The following is a 22,933-nucleotide window of genomic DNA, read 5'->3' as shown; positions in this document are numbered from 1 at the left end:
TCGTAAGTCGAGGACTACCTGCATAGACAGACCTCAGTTCATTAGACCCTGTAGGCAGGAGCAACACAGAAAGAATTGGGAAAGGCCAGCCCTCTAGTGGATGAAAGGGGGTTTAGCAGTTTAAATTCTGTGGTGGTGTAACTACAAAAAAATCCATGTGAGCTCTTTTACTTTTGAATTTGATTTCTGAATGTTCTCATGTTCACGTTCTCTGAAGGTGCTTTGCTCTGTTGAGAATCTTCTCTCTCTTTTTCCATCAGGGATCACATTGCTATGTGCGTTCAGGACACCACAGAACAAATGAGACAGAATACCTTTTTTTTAGCAGTTAGAAGTTTTTCTATGGGAGGGAGATATTTGAGAATGACCATTAATGACAGCCAGCTGCATTTGACAGGCATCAAAACTTCATGGGCTTTTTTTTGTATAAACTGAAATGCTCTTGAAGGTAGACCCCGTCTATGGCCTCTTATTCCCTCACATTTCTTCTGAGGTGGCTTTCAGGCAGGAAAGGGGATTCATTGTTCCACGCCTGATGGAAACGGGGTGTTTCTCTTTTTATACACCTTCCTCTCCCTCCCTTCCACTTTATTCTTCTCCCCTCCCCAAGGCAGAAAAAGAGAGACTTAGCGTGGAGGTGAAGGACCTCAAGCACAAGGTGAAGTTTCTTCAGGATCAATTGGTGCCAGTCACAAGGCAAAGAGAGTACCAGGAGAAGGAGATTCTCCGACTAAATAAGGTGGGTATACCTTATTAAAAAATTGAGCGAATTTGTTCCTGGTTCCACTTTTGCTTTTTTTTTACCTGTGTGAATCTTTTTCCCCATATGATGGTCTTTCCTAAGCAGTAGAATCATTCTATATCTATTGCCACTGCTGCAAAGAACACCTGTTATGCCAGGATAGGTTTCTTACAGTCCCTTTGTCTTCCCTCAGGCCCTAGAAGAGGCTCTGAACTTCCAAGCACCTCCTCATTCCCCCTCAGCCTTCAAAAACGATCCTAGCCCAAGTCTCCGGGACCAGGAAGTGATGACCCAGAACGAGCTTCTGAAACAGCAAGTAGGCATCCAAAGTTTGTGATTCCCTTAAGAACTGTGGCAAAAAAGGCCATAAAATCGGATGCGGCTCATTTAACAAGTGTCCTGCTTGGCAATGGAAATTCTGGTTCCGGTTGTGGTTATAAGTCAAGGACTCTATGTATTAATATTGTACTAGTTTCACTGGTGGATCTCATTAATTGATTATTAGTATCAGGAATAATATTGTTAATTCTTTAAGTGCCATTTTGAAAAGTTGTGTGTGTTGTATCAGTTGGAAAGCATGTTGAAAACATTTTATCTTTAAAGTTTTTTTATTTTATTTTATTTTTTTATTTTTATTACATTTATATCCCGCCCTTTTCCGAAGACTCAGGGCGGCTTTTACAAACTTAGCAGTAGCCTTCATTCTATGTATATGCCTGCTTATTAGGGCTTTCGGCCCCCCCAAGCGGCATTACTACAAAGTCAGCTTAATTGCCCCCAACAATCTGGGTCCTCATTTTACCTACCTCGGAAGGATGGAAGGCTGAGTCAACCTTGAGCCTGGTGGGATGCGAACCTGCACTAATTGCAGGCAGCTGGTGTTACTTAAGGAGGCATCAGCCCACTGCTCCACCAAGGCTTTTTAAATTGATGAGAGGCAGTTATTGTTGTATTCACAGCACAGCATCCTATCCTATCCTATCCTATCCTATCCTATCCTATCCTATCTACCTTACCTTACCTTACCTTACCTTACCTTACCTTACCTTACCTTACCTTACCTTACCTTATCTTATCTTATCTTATCTTATCTTATCTTAGGCAAATAGACTAAAAATGGATTAAACTAGAACAGAAAGTGTTGTGTAAATTTAGAAAGGAATTTCCTTTGTCAGATGACCCCATGCTTTATAAAACTTATGGCACTGGTTTTGAATTTAGGTTTCTGTGTGTTGTGTTTTCCTGACATCAGTGCTGAAACATGTCAAACATAAATTTGGGGGGGCGTAAGTGTCTGGTCCTAGGATTTAAGTCCCTCTTTTTTTGTCAGGTGAAGATTTTTGAGGAGGATTTCCAGCGGGAACGGAGTGACAGGGAAAGGATGAATGAAGAAAAAGAGGAACTGAAGAAGCAGCTAGAAAAACTTCAGAAGCAGCTGACCCTCACTAATAACCAGGTAGGAAACCAAAAGAATCATTCTGAGTTTGGAAGCTCTGGTGATCTAAATTTAATCTCTTCCATGGAATTCCTTGAAGGTGGATTCTAAGGAAGAGATGAAATCATTCTAGACCATTGGTCCTGATTCATGCAAAACACCACCAAGTATTGGGTAGTGTCAGGACCCACCTCAATCCACATCTTAGGAAATAAGAACTCTTGGATGCAAGTTTAGTCCAAAAGGAAAATGTTTACTAGGATGGAATCGATTGTGGGAATACAAGACGGAATCTGACAAAAGTTACATTTCAATCCTATATAAACCATTCCCATTTCAGCCCCTCCCCTCATCCATTTGGTCAGGCTGTCGTCAGTTGCTAGGTGTCAGGTCCTTCCATGGGAAAGGGAACTCTCCTTGGTTTTATGGTTATTGCTTTCCTTTTCAGTTGTAAATGAAGATACAATCCAGACCTGTCTGTCCCCCTCCCTTCCCCAGTTAAAACATTCCCTGTTGTTTGAAAATCGCTTTAGTAACCATCTTCTCCCCCCCCCTCGGAGAGATGGCAGAATCCCCAGAAATAGCACGTTGTTCTACCTATACAATTATGAAATGTGATATAAATGGATTCTGACATTCGGCTCTCCTTTCAGAAAAAAGATGAGTCCATCTGTGGGGAAAGAAAACATATAAATGTTAGCCTGGTTTGTTTGGATATTCTGTATGAAACCTCTTAAGCAACTTAGGTGCTTTAACATGGAGTTTGTTAACCCACTCATTTTCTGAGGAGGGGAGGTGTTTCCATGCCACTAAATATTGTATCGTTCCATGGTGTTTTCTGGAATCTAAGATTTCTTTCACTTCAAAATGTTGTTCTCCTTCCACCATGATGGGGGGTGGTGGTGGTGGGATTTTTTCTCGTAGTGGTGATTGTTGTTCTCTCTTTAATAGACTGCAGTGGAAGGTTGGGTGTATTCGTCTAAGATTTTTGGGTAGTTCTAATTCAACTGTTACTGGGTTTATGATTCTTTTAATTGGAAAAGGTCCAATATATTTTGGTCCTAGTTTTTTACAGGGTTGGAGTGATTTCAGGTATTTTGTGGATAAATATACCATCTCTCCTACCCTAAATGGTGTGGGATCGGTTCTTTTTTTGTCTGCCTGTGTCTTGTATGCTTTTCTGGCATCTTCCAATGCTTTCCTAACGATTGGCCATGTATTTTGTAATTGAGCAATCCATTCCTTCAGATCAGGGATAACCGGTTCTTTTGGGGTTAGTTCTGGTATTGGGTTGAAGGTCTGGCCTGTAGCTACTTGAGAAGGAGTGTAACCTGTGCTTGAGTGGACTGCATTATTATATGCTACTTCTGCAAAAGGCAGTAGGTCCGTCCAGTCGGACTGCTGAAAATTAATATAGCATCTCAGATATTGTTCAAGTATATTATTAAGTCTTTCCGAAGCTCCGTCTGTCTGAGGATGGTGACTAGATGACAGTCCTTGGGTGGTTCCTAAGAGGGATAAAAATTCTTTCCAAAATGCCGACGTAAATTGCACCCCTCTGTCAGATATGATGTGTTGTGGTACCCCGTGCAATCTGTAAATATGCTGTACAAAAAGTTTTGCTAATTCTTTTGCAGTCGGGATTTTTTGGCAAGGTATGAAATGTACTTGCTTAGAGAACAGATCTGTGACAGTCCAGACTACGGTGTTTCCATTACTTTCTGGCAGTTCTACGATAAAATCCATGGCTATTTCTTTCCATGGGGCTGAGGGATTTGCCACCGGTTGTAACAGACCTGGCGGTTTCCCTTGCAGTCTTTTGGCCATTGCGCAAATTTGACAGCTACCCACATAGCTTTCTATGTCCTTTTTCATAGATGGCCACCAAAATTGCCTTTTAGTTAAGTGTAAGGTTTTTACAAAGCCAAAGTGTCCTGCTGATTTTGTATCATGGCACAGTTGCATGAAATTGATTCTCTGTGTGGCAGGTATATATAGCTTCTCCCCCACCCACGGCAGTCCATCTTTAATTGTGCACACATGTTTATTTTTCTGGAACCATTCATCACTTTCCAAAGATTTCCTGAATTCTATTCCAGTTTGGCTATCTACCTTCGGCTTCATTTTTTCTTGTGCCCTGGTGGTGACTGGTGCTGCCAGTTGTTGTTCCGGTACAAGTGGTTTAAAGTCAGTAACTCTTGTGCTGTTATATTGGGGCATGCGGGATAATGCATCTGCCAGGAAGTTCTTTCCCCCCGGTAAGTGTTTGAGAGTGAAATTGAATCGGTGAAAATGTTGGGACCAGCGGGCTTGCTTAGGAGTGAGCTTCCTGGGCGTTTTTAGTGCTTCCAAATTTTTGTGGTCTGTCCAGACCTGGAAAGGTATTTTATTTCCTTCTAAAAATTGGTGCCATGTTAGTAATGCCCACCTCAACGAGAATGCCTCTTTTTCCCATATTGGCCAGCGTTGTTCTGTTTCTGTGAGTTTTCTGGATGTGTATGCGCATGGTTGCAATGTCCCCCCATCATTTTCTTGTAATAGTACGGCTCCTACCGCTACATCACTCGCATCTGCCTGTATTACAAAAGGTTTGTCGGGATCTGGGTGTTTTAGGACAGGTTCAGCAGAAAAAAGTCTCTTTAGCCTCTCAAATGCTGCTTGACATTCCATTGACCATTTCAGAGGCTGGCTGGGTTTCACGGGTGACCCCCCCTTCGTTTTCAACAAATTTGTGAGGGGCATGGCTATTTGGCCAAATGCGGGGATGAATTGGCGGTAGAAGTTTGCAAACCCCAGGAAACTTTGCAATTGCTTCCGTGTGCGGGGGGGTGCCCACTCTAGTACTGCCCTGACCTTCTCAGGGTCCATTTCGATGCCCTCTGGAGATATGCGATATCCCAGGTAGTCGATTTTTTCCTGATGGAATTCACACTTCGATAATTTAGCATATAAGTGGGCAGCTCGCAACTTCTTCAGGACTGCTCTGACTAGTTTGATATGTTCCTCTTTGGTTTCTGTGAAGATAAGGATGTCATCGAGGTAAACCAGGACCCCCTTATATAGGTGCTCTCTCAGCATGTCATTAATTAATTGCATAAAGACTGCGGGGGCCCCTTGCAGTCCGAATGGCAATACTTTGAATTGATAGCACCCCATTGGGCAGTTGAATGCAGTCTTCCATTCGTCTCCTTCCTTAATCCTAATACGGTAGTATGCTTCCCTCAGGTCTAGTTTGGTAAAAATCTTTCCTTTCGATAGGTGGGATAACATATCCTTCATTAGGGGAAGGGGGTACAGATTACATTCACTAATTGTGTTCAAATTTCTATAGTCCACAACCAAACGAAAGGACCCATCCTTCTTCTCTCTGAACAGAACCGGGGCGGCCACTTTGGGTTTGGCAGGCTCAATAAATCCTCTTTCTAAGTTTTTCTTTATGAATCTCTCCATTTCTGCCATTTCCCTTGGGCTCATGGCATACATCCTGGGTTTTGGGAGTTTTGCCCCAGGTTTGAATTCTATGGTGCAGTCTGTGGGGCGGTGGGGGGGAAGCTCATCTGCTCTTTCCTCACTGAAAACCTCAGCCAGGTCCCTGTATTCCTCCGGTATCTCTGGTAATCCCTTCTCTTTCCCCACCGCTGCTGTCTCCTCCCTCTGGGTTGGGGGGGGTGCTTTTGGAGTCTAAGTTCTTCTGCCCCCCCTTTGGGAAATTGAGTTCTGCTGTCCTCCAGTTTATCCCGGGGTTCCATTTCTTCAGCCATTCCAGTCCTAGGATCATTGGGCATTCCATGCCTGGGGCCACTATAAACGTTATGTCCTCCTCATGGGGCCCCAGTGATAGGTGGATTGGTAAAGTGGCTAGGGTGGCTGGTCCTCCCCCTGCTATTGTCCCATCTAATTGACTAAAAGAGATTGGTTGTTTTAGCCTCCTCACTGGGATGCTCAATCTCTCCACCAACGTTGGGCTGATAAGGCAGCGGATGCACCCAGAGTCTATCAGAGCTTTTATTTTGGCTGCTTCAGGCATAGGGGAAGCTAATATAGTCACTGTCTTAAGTATGGGTGGAAGGGGTCCACTTACCAATGGTTCTCCCTCTGAGCTGTCTTCCGAGTTGTCCACCGTCCCTGCGGTGCAGGCCGGAGTCCAGTCCCAGTTCCTGGCAGGAATTGTGGACTCTACAGCCTCTGTCCCCTTCATGGAAGATTCGTTTGTGTTGCCTTGGGGCTTCCCCGGCTTCTTGGAGGATGATGCCTCTGGTTTTTGTGGGGGGGCTTTTGAACGACATTCTGCAGCACGGTGGCCCTCTCTCCCGCAGTTGAAGCAACTTGTTGATTTTTTGGCTGTGGCTGGTGGTTTTCCCCCCTCGCGTGTTTGCTCGGGTGGCAGGCGGCCCCATGGTTTTCCTCTGCGGTGTCTCTTCAGTAGGTCTATTTCCACTTCCTCCGCCAGGATGTACCAGTCGTCGAGGTGGGGTGGGTCTCCTCGAGGCAGGCAAGCATCATACAGGTCGTAGTTCAGACCGTCTTTGAAGTGGCTAAGGAGGATGTCTTCTGGCCAATTCAGCTTGCTGGCAATGGCTCGGAATTCTTGGGTATAATCAGCCACTGCTCGCCTGCCCTGCCTCACCGTTTTTATTCTCTCCCGGGCCTTACGGTCAGCCAAAGGATCCTCGAACCGTCGCCTCAAAGATGACATGAATCGGTTGAAGTCGTTGAGTTCTGGGGCGTTGGAGTCATGCAAGTTCACCACCCAGTCTGCAGCCGTCCCGTCCAGGGCAGATTGCACAATTCGGATGCGTGTTTTGTCACTGGGGATGTCCTGTCCGTACTCTTCCATGTAGCTGAGGACTTGGGTTAGGAAAAATCCAAGTCGTGATGGCTCCCCCTTGAATTTGACTTCCAGGGGCGGGAGTCTTTGGCTGGAGCGTTGTCTGCGCCGTGGCCGGTATCGCTCCTCATCCTGGTCCCCATCTGTGGTTCTGGGGGGGGTGGGTACTGCTGAGGCAGCAATTCCTGTTCCATTGGATTGCCCCGGGGTTTCAGGTGTTGGATCCCCTCTGTTACCTTTCCAGTTGCGTCCCCAGGCGCTGCCTCGGTTGCGATTTTCAGCTCTCTCCTCCCTCAGTGAACTCAGGGTTGCTTTCATCAGATCAATGGCCTTTTCCAGGATCCGCTCCTCCTCGCTGGCGTGCAGGGAACTCTCCATCTCTTGCCTCCATTCCGGTTGGTGGTTACTACGCCTCAGGGTCGTTTCTCCCGAAGCCTTTTCCCACTCACTTTTCCTTCCAACGCCCATCGACCACCAGGGTTTTCGGTCGTACTGCTCCACCGCTTCTTCCCCGGGGGAATATGCTGCTTCAGCTTCCCATTGTCTCTGGGATTCCATTTGGGGGGAAGACTCCCCCTTCATGGGGCTTCCCTCCTCTCTTGCTTCGTCGCCAGACATTGTATTTGTTGCAAAGTCCCCCGGTAAGGTTTTCCCTTCCAGGTTGACTCTTAAAGCAGATTCCGTCTACTGTCAGGACCCACCTCAATCCACATCTTAGGAAATAAGAACTCTTGGATGCAAGTTTAGTCCAAAAGGAAAATGTTTACTAGGATGGAATCGATTGTGGGAATACAAGACGGAATCTGACAAAAGTTACATTTCAATCCTATATAAACCATTCCCATTTCAGCCCCTCCCCTCATCCATTTGGTCAGGCTGTCGTCAGTTGCTAGGTGTCAGGTCCTTCCATGGGAAAGGGAACTCTCCTTGGTTTTATGGTTATTGCTTTCCTTTTCAGTTGTAAATGAAGATACAATCCAGACCTGTCTGTCCCCCTCCCTTCCCCAGTTAAAACATTCCCTGTTGTTTGAAAATCGCTTTAGTAACCATCTTCTCCCCCCCCCTCGGAGAGATGGCAGAATCCCCAGAAATAGCACGTTGTTCTACCTATACAATTATGAAATGTGATATAAATGGATTCTGACAGGTAGTCTGAACTAAATGCCTTGCGTTTTTGTTATTGTGATATGCTTACCAATATCTCCAGTTAACCAAGACGTGGTCTTCTGAGCAATTACCAGTTGTTTTTGGTCTCTTCCCCCATTTCTTGATCTTTTCAGGCATTCTGCTCTTTCCTCTTTATATTTTCTCTTCCTCCCCATTCCCCTCCTAATCCTAGCCACAATTTTTGGAAGTTGTGGATAGGCTTGCCTATCCACATCCTCTCCCAATATCCTTCTCCTGTGTAATAGCTGCCCCCTCGCAGACAAATGCATCACACAAGTTATTGTTTGATAATATAGTTCCCTTCTGCCAGTTGTTTTATTCCTAAAAAATTACAAAAAAACCCCATGCATACTTAGGTAGCTTTTTAAAAAGAGATTGTAATGGAATTAAAGAAGGCAGGTCAGTGAGTAGAGATAAAGGTGTTTAAATACTTAAGTTGTAAAGCACTTGAATCCATAAGACTTCGTAGTCACTGAATGATTTTCCTTGTCAGTGCCCAGTACAGTTTCATGTGTTCTTATACCGGCCTTGTCTCTTGGGTTACCATCCAACTTCACTTGCTCCCTATGAAAATATTCTCCCTATCTTCCAAAAGGTACAGAATAAAAATAACTCACTGAGTTAAATGATTCACAATGGGCATCCAGATTTGAGCAGAATATGTCTATTGGTCTGCTTGTTCTCAGTTGTTGTTGTTGTTGTTAGTTGCGAAGTCGTGTCCGACCCATTGCGACCCCATGGACAACGTTCCTCCAGGCCTTCCTGTCCTCTACCATCTTCTGGAGTCCATTTAGGCTCACGCTTACTGCTTCAGTGACTCCATCCAGCCACCTCATTCTCTGTCATCCCCTTCTTCTCTTGCCTTCAATCTTTCCCAGCATGAGGCTCTTCTCCAGTGAGTCCTTCCTTCTCATTAGGTGGCCAAAGTATTTGAGTTTCAACTTCAGGATCTGGCCTTCTAAAGAGCAGTCAGTGTTGATCTCCTCTAAGACTGACCGGTTTGATCGCCTTGCAATTCAAGGGACTCGCAGGAGTCTTCTCCAGCACCAACGTTCAAAGGCCTCGATTCTTTGGCGCTCAGCCTTTCTTGTTCTCAGTACTAGAATGTAATGCATATGGAAGTCTATATTCTTTTTTCCATTTGTGCTCTTTTTCACAACAGCTGCGAATCGTTAAAGAAGACTGCCACAAAGAGAAGGAAGAAAAGGATAAGTTTAAGAAACTGCTTAAACAGCACAAGCAGGTATGGAATACCGTATTATGGAAATGCAAATTCCAGCTGGCTTACTATAATGGCTTCCCAATACTGAATATATGGCATAGTTGCTTGATTTTTGGCACTAGAAAGAAGATTTAATTTGTTTTTGTACATTTTGATAACTTCCTTATAGACAATTCATGTTAGGAATGGTCTGTCAGTTCTGCATACTGCATTTTAGTAAAATCATATCTGACGTCAGTCTAGGCTAAGCTGATCTAAAGACACCTTCCCTAACTTGTCCACAGAAATGTGAACCTCAATTTTCAGAATTGTCCAGTTTCTCTGGCCATTGCTAAAATTCTAGGAATTGAAGTCCACACATTTGGAGAGTGTCCTGTTCTTGAATGGTTGTTTTATATACTAAGGTTGTGCAATTTAAATTACAGCCAAGATCAGATCTAATTTATTGATTTTTTTTGTGTTGTCTTTGTGAGAGAACTCTTCCCCCCCACACACCTCTCAATATCTGTCTGTCTATCATCTGTCAATAGAAGGGTGTGCACATTTATATGCTGCCTGATTTATTTTGTCTTCCTTATCCTAGGAATAGATTGCACAAGGGGAAATAATGTTTTAGTTGCTTTTAAAAAGGGATTAAAAGCCACAGGCCTAGCCAAAACATTTAGGTTGATAAATCATTAACCTTTATAAACTAGGATTTCCACAAAGGTCCTTCATTTTCAACTTTCTGCCTTCTCTCTTGCAGCATTCGGGTGACAGACTGCATCCTGAACCACAGCCAGGACAAATCACCCCAGTCTGCCCCATGTACCAGTTTCAGTGCTCTCCTCCATTACAACCACATGCTTATCATGGTTTTGAGGACTGGCAGCAGATCCGCTACCCACCCCCAGCAGTGGCAAATGAGCATCCTCCAATTCAGAATTATCATCGTTTCCCACCTGTGAGTTAATAAAATGTGAAATATCCGAGTAAAGAACTAGAAGCAATAAAAACAGCATGCAATTGCCAGCCATTCTCTTCTATCCAAAAATATAGAATTGGAATTCTCAGGTTCTCTGCCAAAATTTGTGTAGAGGAAACACAAGAATGTAAACATTTTTATTCAACAACTGATGCTTTCTTCTGTTTGCTGCTATTCCTTATGAGGAACTGTGAGGTTTCTAGTAGAAAATATACAACTGGGATGTTCCAGTTCAATGTTTTATGAGATTGAAATGCTTCTTTTCTGGTTTAAAATGCCCCATCTTTAAAGCATAAAACAATTGTCTGAGGTACATACAGTAGTGGCCAAAATTGTGGAAACCTTTTGGGAAAAGTGTATTTTTGAGGTTTGATGGCTAATAACACCACTTTTTTGGGGAATAGTACCATAAAATTATATATCAATGGAAAGATAATTTAATCAAGAATGTAATGCAACATACAGTCATGGCCGAAATTGTTGGCACCCCAGATATTTTTCCAGAAAATCAAGTATTTCTCACAGAAAAGTATTACAGGAACACATGTTTTGCTATACACAGGTTTATTACCTTTGTGTGTATTGGAACACAACAAAAAAGGGAGGAAAAAAAGCAAATTGGACATAATGTCAAACAAAACTCCAAAAATGGGCCGGACAAAATTATTGGCACCCTTAACTTAATATTTGGTTGCACACCCTTTGGAAAAAATAACTGAAATCAGTCGCTTCCTATAACCATCAATAAGCTTCTTACACCTCTCACCCGGAATTTTGGACCACTCTTCCTTTGCAAACTGCTCCAGGTCTCTCTTATTGGAAGGGCACCTTTTCCCAACAGCAATTTTAAGATCTCTCCACAGGTGTTCAATGGGATTCAGATCTGGACTCATTGCTGGCCACTTCAGAACTCTCCAGCGCTTTCTTGCCATCCATTTCTGGGTGCTTTTTGACATATGTTTGGGGTCATTGTCCTGCTGGAAGACCCAAGATCTCGAACGCAAACCCAGCTTTCTGACACTGGGCTCTACAGTGCAACCCAAAATCCTTTGGTAATCCTCAGATTTCATGATGCCTTGCACACATTCAAGGCACCCAGTGCCAGAGGCAGCAAAACAACCCCAAAACATCATTGAACCTCCACCATATTTCACTGTAGGTACTGTGTTCTTTTCTTTATAGGCCTCATTTCATTTTCGGTAAACAGTAGAATGATGTGCTTTACCAAAAAGCTCTAGCTTGGTCTCATCTGTCCACAAGACATTTTCCCAGAAGGATTTTGGCTTACTCAAGTACATTTTGGCAAACTGTAATCTTGCTTTTTTATGTCTCTGTGTCAGCAGTGGGGTCCTCCTGGGTCTCCTGCCATAGCGTTTCATTTCATTTAAATGTCGACGGATAGTTTGCGCTGACACTGATGCTCCCTGAGCCTGCAGGACAGCTTGCATTTCTTTGGAACTTGTTTGGGGCTGCTTATCCACCATCCGGACTATCCTGCGTTGCAACCTTTCATCTATTTTTCTCTTCTGTCCACGACCAGGGAGATTCGCTACAGTGCCGTGGGTTGCAAACTTCTTGATAATGTTGCGCACTGTGGACAAAGGCAAATCTAGATCTCTGGAGATGGACTTGTAACCTTGAGATTGTTGATATTTGTCCACAATTTTGGTTCTCAAGTCCTCAGACAGTTCTCTTCTCCTCTTTCTGTTGTCCATGCTTAGCGTGGCACACACAGACACACAATGCAAAGACTAAGTGAACTTCTCTCCTTTTTATCTGCTTTCAGGTGTGATTTTTATATTGCCCACACCTTTTACTTGCCCCAGGTGAGTTTAAAGGAGCATCACGTGCTTGAAACAATCTTGTTTACCCACAATTTTGAAAGGGTGCCAATAATTTTGTCCGGCCCATTTTTGGAGTTTTGTTTGACATTATGTCCAATTTGCTTTTTTTCCTCCCTTTTTTGTTGTGTTCCAATACACACAAAGGGAATAAACCTGTGTATAGCAAAACATGTGTTCCTGCAATACCTTTCTGTGAGAAATACTTGATTTTCTGGAAAAATTTCTGGGGTGCCAACAATTTCGGCCATGACTGTAGTTTGTTCAATTATCTATACTGTATTCTATGAAATGTTATAGCCAAATAACCAGAAAAAGGAAGCACCACTTGCTTAGGCTGATATCAGGTAGCTTTCCTTCATCTGATCGTAGCCACTAAGCATGAGTGTTTAGAGAGCCAATCAGATCACAGTAGGATTCAGTTATTGATGTCATGTATCGAAGCTGAGAGGAGGACATTTGTCAGTGTGTTATGTGATCGCTATCAAGTTGGTTGGGGTTTTTTGTGTTCTTTCATTTAGTGAGCTTGTGAAATGTAATAAAATTAAAGTAATGGTGCAAAGAGTTGACTGGTTGCCCAGAAAGCGATGTGAAATATTATTATTAAGTGAACAAAGCTACAGTTATAAAGAAATTAGAAGAAAAATTGGTGGAAACTTAACCAAAGGTGGCATTTCTACTGTACACTTTTCCCAAAAGGTTTCCACAATTTTGGCCACTACTGTATTTGTACATTTTTGCTGAGTGATCTTCAGTGCTTCCAGTAAGCACAAAACAGCCAATTTCACAAAGGTGCTTTTTTCAAGAGGCAACTGGACTTCCCTATTTTTCTTTGAAAATGTTTCGCTTCTCATCCAAGAAGCTTCTTCAGCTCTAACTGTATGCTGGGGAATGGAAGGATTTATATTCCTTGCAGATAGCTGGTCATTTGTATTCTTTTAGAGAGTCATGGAGGCCACTTGGAGGTTTGTCTGTGTCCTCAGGGTCATTTGAGTAGTGCAAATGTGTGTGGCTGCAGGATGTTTTCTGCCCAGGGTCTCTTCACTGTTGAACACAGGTCCAGGCTGTTGGGGATGAGTCTGTGTTATTTGCATGTCAAACTGAAGCTCAAATGGTCCCTGTAGTCTACAATTTTTCTGGAAATCCATACTCCTGCACCATTTGAAGGGTGTTCATCCCAAAGCTTGTAGCTAAATGAATATGGAGATTCAACGACTGTCTAAATAGAATGCAAATGACCAGCTGTCTGCAAGGAATATAAATCCTTCCATTCCCCATCATCCAGTCAGAGCTGAAGAAGCTTCTTGGATGAGAAGTGAAACATCTTCAAAAACAAGAAAGTCCAGTTGCCTCCTGAAAAAGCACCTTTGGGACAACCATGACTTGGATGACTCAGAATCTCCATAGACAGCCAATTTCACATGTGAAATGAAAGTTTTTCATGCTTGAAATCATGCTCGAAAGGGCAGTGGGACGTTGTGCAATGGGGGGGTTGAACATGAAAAATTCAAATTGAAACATATTACAGCTAGTTGTCAACTTATGGCCATATATGAGCCTGGAAGTAGAGTTGTAAGTCATGACAGTCATTAAATGGGTCACCACATGACTGTACCTGATTTTATGACCTTATAACTGGCCATTTTTATAGCAGTCATTGAGAAAATGTTTTGGTCACAAAGCGCACCCATTTTAAACAATTGGCCCTTTTTTCCTGGTAGCAACAGAAAGGAAACACCAGAAACCAGCAAAGGAAACATCAGAAACCAGTAAAATAAACACTAGAAACCAGTAAAGTAAACATCAGAAACCAGCAAAACCCTATGAAAATTATGGTCATGACTGTGGGACGCTGCAAACAGCTGTAAACCTGAGCCAGTTGCGAAGTGCCAAAAATGTGATCCTATAACCATGGGGGAAGGGAAGGGGGTTGGGACTATCAGGACTTCAAAAATGGATCATAAGTAGCTCTGTGAAGTTCTGTTGTAACTTCGAAGGGTTGCTAGTCATTAAGTGAGGACTACCTGTACACACACCTACTCTATAGTATTCTATTGTATTTTTTTATTTTTCTTTGTTTCTTATAGCCAGATTATACCTGGTTTCCACCATGTGTTATAACACACAATCAGAACACATCAGGAGGGGATGGAGTGAAACAGTTTCCCAAGGAACCTGGTAAGAGTTTTCTATTTCTTTCAGGACATAACTAGAATATCTGTCAGGACCCACCCCAATCCACGTCTTAGGAAAACAAAAACTCTTAGAGTCAGTTCTAGTCCAAAAGGAATTTTTACTAGGACATGTTTGGTTGTGGAAATACAAGACAGGATTTAGTATTGTTTTACAAATTGAAACTCTATAAAGGGATCCCGGTTCAATCCCCCTTCCCTCAACCCCATATGGTCAGCCCCCATCATTTTACTTCATGTCATCCCTTTCATGGGAAAAAAGGAACTTTGAATCTTTATGGTTATTGCCTTCTTCCTCTACAGAATAAATGAAGACACAGTCCAGATGCCTTCTTCTCTAACCCTCCCTTTTGTTCCCCCAGTTCAAAAGGTTCCCTTGGTCTTTGAAATAACCTAAGGCAGGCTGAATCCACATGCGCTCCTCCTTCCTCGGGAGATGGCAGAATCCATGGGGGGATAATGTTTTAAACATACATTTATGAATGTGATATAAGTGGATTCTGACAGTCCGCTCTCCTTAAAAGAAAGATAAAAATATTAACTCGGTTTGTTCGGATATTCTGTATGAAATCTCTTAAGCAGCTTTGGTGCTTTAACGTGGCGTTTGCTGACCCATTCATTTTCTGAGGAGGGGAGGTGTTTCTAAGCCACTAAATATTGGGTCGTTTCATGATGTTTTCTGGAATCCAAAATTTTTTTCACCTAAAAATGTTGTTCCCCTTCCACCGTGATGGGAGGTGGTGGTGGTGGGATTTTTGTTCGTAAGGGAGATTGTTGTTCTCTCTTTATTAGGCTGCAGTGAAAGATTGGGTGTATTTGTCTAAGGTTTTTAGGTAGTCCTAATTCAACTGTTACTGGGTTTATGATTCTTTTAATTGGAAAAGGTCCAATATATTTTGGTCCTAGTTTTTTACGGGGTTGGAGTGATTTAAGGTATTTTGTGGACAGATATACCATCTCTCCCACTTTGAACGGTGTGGGATCGGCTCTTTTCCTGTCTGCCTGTGTTTTGTATGCTAGTCTAGCATCTGTTAACGCTCTTCTGACAATAGGCCAGGTGTATTGTAATTGAGCAATCCATTCCTTTAGTTCTGGAATTACCTGCTCTTTTGGGGTTAGTTCAGGTATGAGGTTGAAGCTTTGGCCTGTAGCTACTTGAAAAGGAGTGTAACCTGTGCTGGAGTGGACTGCATTATTATATGCCACTTCTGCGAAAGGCAGTAGGTCTGTCCAATTTTCCTACTGAAAATTTACATAACATCTTAAATATTGCTCAAGTACTGTGTTAGATCTCTCACATTACCCGTTAGCTTGAGGATGATGACTAGATGTCAATCCTTGGGTAGTTCCCAACAGGGATAAGAATTCCTTCCAAAATGCCGAGGTAAATTGCACCCCTCTGTCAGATATGATGCGTAGTGGTGCCCCGTGCAATCTGTAAATATGCTGTACAAAAAGTTTTGCTAATGCTTTTGCAGTTGGAATTTTTTGGCAAGGTATGAAATGAACTTGCTTAGAGAACAGATCTGTGACAGTCCAGACAATGGTGTTTCTGTTGCTTTCTGGTAGTTCTACGATAAAGTCCATGGCTATTTCTTTCCATGGGGCTGAGGGATTTGCCACCGGTTGTAACAGTCCTGGCGATTTCCCTTGCAACCTCTTAGCCATCACACAAATTTGACAACTGCTCACATAGCTTTCTATGTCTTTTTTCATAGCTGGCCACCAAAATTGCCTTTTAGTTAAGTGTAATGTTTTTACAAACCCGAAATGTCCTGCTGATTTTGTATCATGGCACAGTTGCATGAAATTGATCCTCTGGGTGGTAGGTATGTATAACTTCTCACCCACCCAAGGTAACCCATCTTTAATTGTGCACACATGCCTATTTTTTGGGAACCATTCGTTGCTTTCCAAGGACTTTCGGAATTCTATTCCGGTTTGTTCTATTCACTTCCAGCTTCATTTTTACTTGTGCCCTGGTGGTGACTGGTGCTGCCAGTTGTTGTTCTGGTACAAGTGGTTTAAAGTCAGTTACTCATGTGCTGTTATATTGGGGCATGCGAGATAATGCGTCTGCCAGGAGGTTCTTCCCCCCCGGCAAGTGTTTGAGAGTGAAATTGAATCGGTGAAAGTGTTGGGACCAGCGGGCTTGCTTAGGAGTGAGTTTCCTGGGCATCTTTAGTGCTTCTAAATTTTTGTGGTCTGTCCAGACCTGGAAAGGTATTTTATTCCCTTCCAAAAATTGTCGCCATGTTAATAACGACCACCTTAATGAGAATGCTTCCTTCTCCCATAGTGGCCACCATTGTTCTGTTTCCGTGAGTTTTCTGGATGTATATGTGCAAGGTTGCAATGTCCCCTCATCATTTTCCTGTAATAATACAGCCCTGACTGCTACATCGCTCGCATCTGCCTGTATTACAAAAGGTTTGTCGGGATCTAGGTGTTTTAGTACAGGTTCAGCAGAAAAGAGTCTCTTTAGCCTCTCAAATGCTGCTTGACATTCCATTGTCCATTTTAGAGGCTGGCTGGATTTCACGGGGGGCCGGGCCCCGCCTTCGTTTTCAACAAGTTTCTGAGGGGCATGGCTATTTGGCCAAATGCGGGGATGAATTGGCGGTAGAAATTTGCAAACCCCAGGAAACTTTGCAGTTGCTTCCGTGTGCGGGGGGGTGCCCACTCTAATACTGCTCTGACCTTCTCAGGGTCCATTTCGATGCCCTCTGGAGATATGTGATATCCCAGGTAGTCGATTTTTTCCTGATGGAATTCACACTTCGATAATTTAGCATATAAGTGGGCAGCTCGCAACTTTTTCAGGACTGCTCTGACTAGTTTGATATGTTCCTCTTTGGTCTCCGTGAAGATAAGAATGTCGTCCAGGTAAACCAGGACCCCCTTATATAGGTGCTCCCTTAGCACGTCATTAATTAATTGCATAAAGACTGCAGGGGCCCCTTGCAGTCTGAATGGCAATACTTTGAATTGGTAGCACCCCATTGGGCAGTTGAATGCAGTCTTCCATTCATCTCCTTCCTTAATCCTAATACGGTAATATGCTTCCCTCAGATCTAGTTTAGTAAAAATCCTTCCTTTCGATAGGTGGGATAGCATGTCCTTCATTAGGGGTAGAGGGTACAGATTACATTCACTAATTGTGTTCAGATTTCTATAATCTACACACAAACGGAAAGAACCATCTTTCTTCTCCCTGAACAGGACTGGGGCTGCCACTTTGGATTTGGCAGGCTCGATAAAGTTTTTCTTTATGAATCTTTCTATTTCTGCCATTTTCCTTGGGCTCATGGCATACATCCTGGGTTTTGGGAGTTTTGCCCCGGGTTTGAATTCTATGGCGCAGTCTGTGGGGCGGTGGGGGGGAAGCTCATCTGCCCGCTCTTCACTGAAAACCTCAGCAAGGTCTCTGTATTCCTCTGGTATCTCTGGTAACCCCTTCTCTTTCCCCACTGCTGCTGTCTCCTCCCTTTGGGTTGGGGGGGGTGCTTTGGGGGGTTACGTTTTCCTGCTCCCCTTTTGGGAAGTTGAGTTCTGCTGTTCTCCAGTTTATCCCAGGGTTCCATTTCTTCAGCCATTCCAGTCCTAAAATCATTGGGCATTCCATGCCTGGGGCCACTATAAACGTTATGTCTTCCTCATGAGACCCCAGGGACAGGTGAATTGGTAAGGTGGCTAGGGTATCTGGTCCCCCCCCGCTATTGATCCATCTAATTGACTAAAGGAGATTGGTTGTTTTAGTCTCCTCACTGGGATGCTCAATGTCTCCACCAGCGTTGGGCTGATGAGGCAGCGGATGCAGCCAGAGTCTATCAGAGCTTTTATTTCGAAGGCTTTAGGTATAGAGGAAGCTAATATAGTCACTGTCTTAAGTATAGGTGGAAGGGGTCCACTTACCAATGGTTCTCCCTCTGAGCTGTCTTCCGAGGTGTCCACCACCCCTGCAGTGTAGGCCGGAGTCCAATCCCAGTTCCTGGCAGGAATTGTGGACTCTACAGCCCCTGTCCCCTTCATGGAAGATTCTTTTGGGTTGCCTTGGGGTTTCCCTAGTTTCTTGGAGGGTGATGACTCTGTTTTACGCTGGGGGGTTTTTGAGTGGCATTCTGCGGCGCGGTGACGCTCTCTCCTGCATTTGAAACAGCCTGTTGATTTTTTAGCTGTGGGCGGTGGGTTCTCCCTCTCGTGTGTTGGCTCGGTTGGCGGGCAGCCCCATGGTTTCCCCCGACGGTGTCTCTTCAGTAGGTCTATCTACCAGGACATACCAGTCGTCGAGATGGTGTGGGTCTCCCCGAGGCAGGCAAGCATCATACAGGTCATAGTTTAGCCTGTCTTTGAAATGGCTAAGGAGGATGTCTTCTGGCCAGTTCAGCTTACTGGTGATAGCTCGGAATTCTTGGGTGTATTTAGCCACCGGCCGTCTGCCCTGCCTGACTGTTTTGATTCTCTCCTGCGCTTTACAATCAGCCAAGGGATCTTTGAAACGCCGCCTCAAGTATGCCATGAACCGGTTGAAATCATTGAGTTCTGGGGCATTGGAGTCATGTAGGTTCACCACCTGGTCTGCAGCCGGTCCGTCCAGGGCAGATTGCACAATTCGGATGTGGGTTTTGTCACTGGGGATGTCCCGTCCGTATTCTTCCATATAGCTAAAGACTTGGGTTAAGAAAACCCCCGATCGTGATGGTTCCCCCTTGAATTTTGTTTCCAGGGGTGGGAGTCTGACTGGAGCGTTGTCTGCGCCACGGATGGTCTCTCTCCTCATCCTGCTCCCCGTCTGTGGTTCTGGGGGGGGGGTACTGCTGAGGCAGCGACTCCCGTTCTGTTGGATGGCCCCGGGGTTTCAGGTGCTGGATCCCCTCCATTACCTCTCCAGTTGCGGCCCCAGGCGCTGCCTCGGTTGCATTTTTCAGCTCTCTCCTCCCTTAGTGAGCTCAGGGTTGCTTTCATCAGATCAATAGCTTTTTCCAGGATCTGCTCCTCCTCACTAGCGTGCAGGGAGGTCTCCATGTCTTGCCTCCATTCCGGTTGGTGGTTGCTCCGCCTCAGGGTTACTTCACCCGATGCCTTTTCCCACTCATTTTTCCTTCCAACACCCATCAACCACCGGGGTTTTCGGTCGTGCTGCTCCACTGCTTCTTCCCCGGGGAAATACGCCGCTTCAGCTTCCCATTGTCTCTGGGATTCCATTCGGGGGGGAAGACTCCCTCTCCGTGAGGCTTCCCTCCTCTCTTGCTTCGTCGCCAGACATAGTGTTTATTGCAAAGTGCCCCGGTAAGGTTTCTCCCTTCCAGGTTGACTTTCAGTGCAAGTCCTGTCTACTGTCAGGACCCACCCCAATCCACGTCTTAGGAAAACAAAAACTCTTGAAGTCAGTTCTAGTCCAAAAGGAATTTTTACTAGGACATGCTTGGTTGTGGAAATACAAGACAGGACTTAGTATTGTTTTACAAATTGAAACTCTATAAAGGGATCCCGGTTCAACCCCCCTTCCCTCAACCCCATTTGGTCAGCCCCCATCATTTTACTTCGTGTCATCCCTTTCGTGGGGAAAAAGGAACTTTGAATCTTTATGGTTATTGCCTTCTTCCTCTACAGAATTAAACAAGACACAGTCCAGATGCCTTCTTCTCTAACCCTCCCTTTTGTTCCCCCAGTTCAAAAGGTTCCCTTGGTCTTTGAAATAACCTAAGGCAGGCTGAATCCATGGGGGGGGGGAATAATGTTTTAAACATACATTTATGAATGTGATATAAATGGATTCTGACAATATCTTTTTCAGTACTGCTGTTCCTAGCTCTCATTGTTAGGATCAATTTGCTTGTTGATTAATTCACATGGGAAATTTTGGCATGACCATGATTTGTGAATCATTTGGAGAGTCTTCATGACTCTGTTAAGTGAGATCATTATCAGTCTATCTTTCAGATATTTCCTTGATTTGATCTCAGGGTGCTCGTAATGCATTCTAGTTTGGTCGGGTGTTTAAATCTGGAGAGAGGAGAGTCATAGCTTGCAATTCTGAGTATATACTTTTTTGCTCTTCTGTAGGGACAGTGAATTCTTTCATGTTTGCTTTCACATACACACAAAGGCCTTCAAAATTTTCCGAATGTCAATTATTGTATATCAGTCAGGACATTTGAATTCCAAAGCTGGCTTTGGAAATGAGAGTGCTTAATACTGGTGAGGATCCATTTCACCTGGAATGCTGTGCAAGTTAGCAAGTCTTGGCTAGGAGAATTAGGGTCTTGGTAAGATAGCTAGTCCTCGACAGGTAGTCCTTGGCCACAGCTGAGCCCAAAGTTTCTGTTGTTAAGTGAGACATTTGTTAAATGAGTTTTGCCCCGTTTTATGTCATTTCTTGCCACAGTTGTTATGTGAATCACTGTTGTTAAGTGAATCTGGTTTCCCCTGGTTTCTGACTTTGCTTGTCAGAAGATTGCAAAAGTGATCACGTGACCCCTGGACACTGCGACTGTCAGAAATGAAGCAGTTGCCAAGCCTCTGAATTTTGATCACGTGATCATGGGGAGGAGGCCAAGGCCATAATTGTGAAAAATGGTCATAAGTCACTTTATTCAGTGCCACTGTAACTTTGAACGGTCACTAAATGAATTGGCGTAAGTCGAGGACTACCTGTACAAGATTTGAAAACTATTGTAATACATATGTTTGCTTTTCAGACCCTACAGGTCTCGGGTTACCTAAAGCTCAAAGACCCGTTTAACTTTGTGGTGATATGTGTAAGCTGCAGAAGCAAAACAGCCTTCATGTGTTAATCCAGCTCAGCTCCTACACTTCTGGGACATTGGTCACATTTATTTGTGTATAAAAAAGATCCATGCCACTTGGATGCTTGAGATAATAAGCAGGATTTTCCAACACTGAATGACAGATGCTGCCAAGAAGCAACCATGACCTGGAGCTTTTGGAAAATCTCTCCTTTTGAAATCTTCAGATCTTGTTTTTGATCCACATTTTCTCTGCCACATTCAAGGATTCAGCTGCAAGAGAACAACTGTCAAGCCCCAGCAACGAAGACTAGGAATTCTGGATTAACAGGACCTATGTTTAGCTGATTCTCTTACAGTCAGGCAGCTGTATATCTAGGATGTGGCAATTTTGCATTTACTGGTAGTGGAAGCAGGCTTTGGGCGGGACACTGGTCCTTTACTAGTAATTAATGCCTGTATAAGTTCAGGATTCAGTAGTTGCCCAAGGACAAAGGAAAAAAAAATCTTCCCGTTTTTGTCTAAGTAATGTATAGGAATAAAAATGAAAGATACTTTTCCCACACTGAAATATATATTCATGTGCACATTAAAACTTGTAGTTGTCAATAAATGTTTTCACCCCAGTCAATGTCAATTTGAGTTGAAAACTGTTTAATACTGTTTTAGTTGCCTCTCCTACCTTACCCCCTAAAATATGGCAGCCTTTTTTGCTCCCTCTTAGTTGGAATAATGTACCAGTTCATCATTGCGTGCATGTTGCTTAATAGAATTATACCTGTTTATTTAAACTGCTAAGTGGAAAAAGACTTCAGTTTTCACTTTCCTGGTTCTGTTTCATTCCTAGTTACTATTTTTTTATTGAAAAGTTTTACAATACATTTTATTTTTAACAAAACACAACCCCTCCCAACCCCTCCCAACCCCCTCCCATTCCTAGTTACTATTGAACCTAACTGGTGGACTAGATAGATTTGTTTCCTGATATAACAATTCAGTCCTGATTTCCTTTCGTTGGTGAAAGGATTATCTTTAGCCTTCCCATGACAGATATGAAAAATGGTCTCCCCCCCCCCCCCCCGAACAGATTACTGATCCCTTGGAGCAATGTTATAAAATGCTGAACCAGCCAAGGATTTTTCAAAATGTGTAGCACTGGAAGTGAACTAAATTGCTTGTTAAATGCTCCTCTAAAACGTGGAATGTATATGCTCATTTGAAAATCGGATTCGCGTTCACCAGTAAGCACATAATTGAGAAATACTTGAGTGTTTTCTTTTTCTTTATCAAATAAAGGAAAGGAAAAATAATTTCAGAATCTTCACAGTGCAAAGAAAAAGGCAGTGTTTGAAGAACCTGCAAAACCTCTTTTTTAAAAAACAACAACGACAACAACCCATTTTCACTGAGTTTACTGTCTGTCATAGATCTTTCAATTATTATAGAATAAATTGTAGGAAGATGTGAAAGAAGTGATATAATAGGATGTTTGGTCTGTCTACAGTCTCTAAATGGAGACCTCTTTACGAAACATTTTGAGAAGTTCTAAGTATAAGCTGCCACTGTGTTTATGCAGGCCAATATTTTACTAGCTATATTCTGGTTTCAAAAAAGCTTTTGAAAAATTGTGCAAAATTATCTTAACTACGTTCAGTTTAATAAAATACAAGTTTTCCTGGGCTGCGCCTGGAGTTCTGTATCTGAGTTTGGCTCCCTTACGAAATACGTCTTTGTAATGTGCTTGTTTTTATTGCCTGCCTTTCAGATTGCTATGAAAGGAAATGACATATGTG

General features: G+C 43.4%; 1 protein-coding gene across 12 annotated transcripts in view; it reads left to right on the top strand.

Annotated features, from left to right (window-relative positions):
- Window positions 1-22,933, top strand: part of TNIP1 (TNFAIP3 interacting protein 1) — a 106,724-nt gene that overhangs the window by 61,029 nt on the left and 22,762 nt on the right. For 7 of the 12 annotated variants that reach the window (XM_081317367.1, XM_081317362.1, XM_081317365.1 and 4 more), the window contains exons 12-17: window positions 611-739; window positions 936-1,058; window positions 2,073-2,198; window positions 9,335-9,415; window positions 10,140-10,337; window positions 14,287-14,377. In XM_081317367.1, coding sequence (XP_081173493.1) covers window positions 611-739; window positions 936-1,058; window positions 2,073-2,198; window positions 9,335-9,415; window positions 10,140-10,337; window positions 14,287-14,377 — 748 coding nt within the window. Of the gene's footprint in view, window positions 1-610; window positions 740-935; window positions 1,059-2,072; window positions 2,199-9,334; window positions 9,416-10,139; window positions 10,338-14,286; window positions 14,378-21,092; window positions 21,699-22,933 lie in introns of those variants that run through there. The other 5 variants (XM_081317361.1, XM_081317369.1, XM_081317368.1 and 2 more) reach the window with 3 other exon arrangements.

Source organism: Vipera berus (genome assembly GCF_964194415.1).
Source record: "Vipera berus genome assembly, chromosome: 2".
In the NCBI taxonomy this organism is placed as follows: domain Eukaryota; kingdom Metazoa; phylum Chordata; class Lepidosauria; order Squamata; family Viperidae; genus Vipera; species Vipera berus.
The sequence above is the reverse complement of the archived record's forward strand: the minus strand, read 5'-3'. Positions and strand labels throughout refer to the sequence as shown.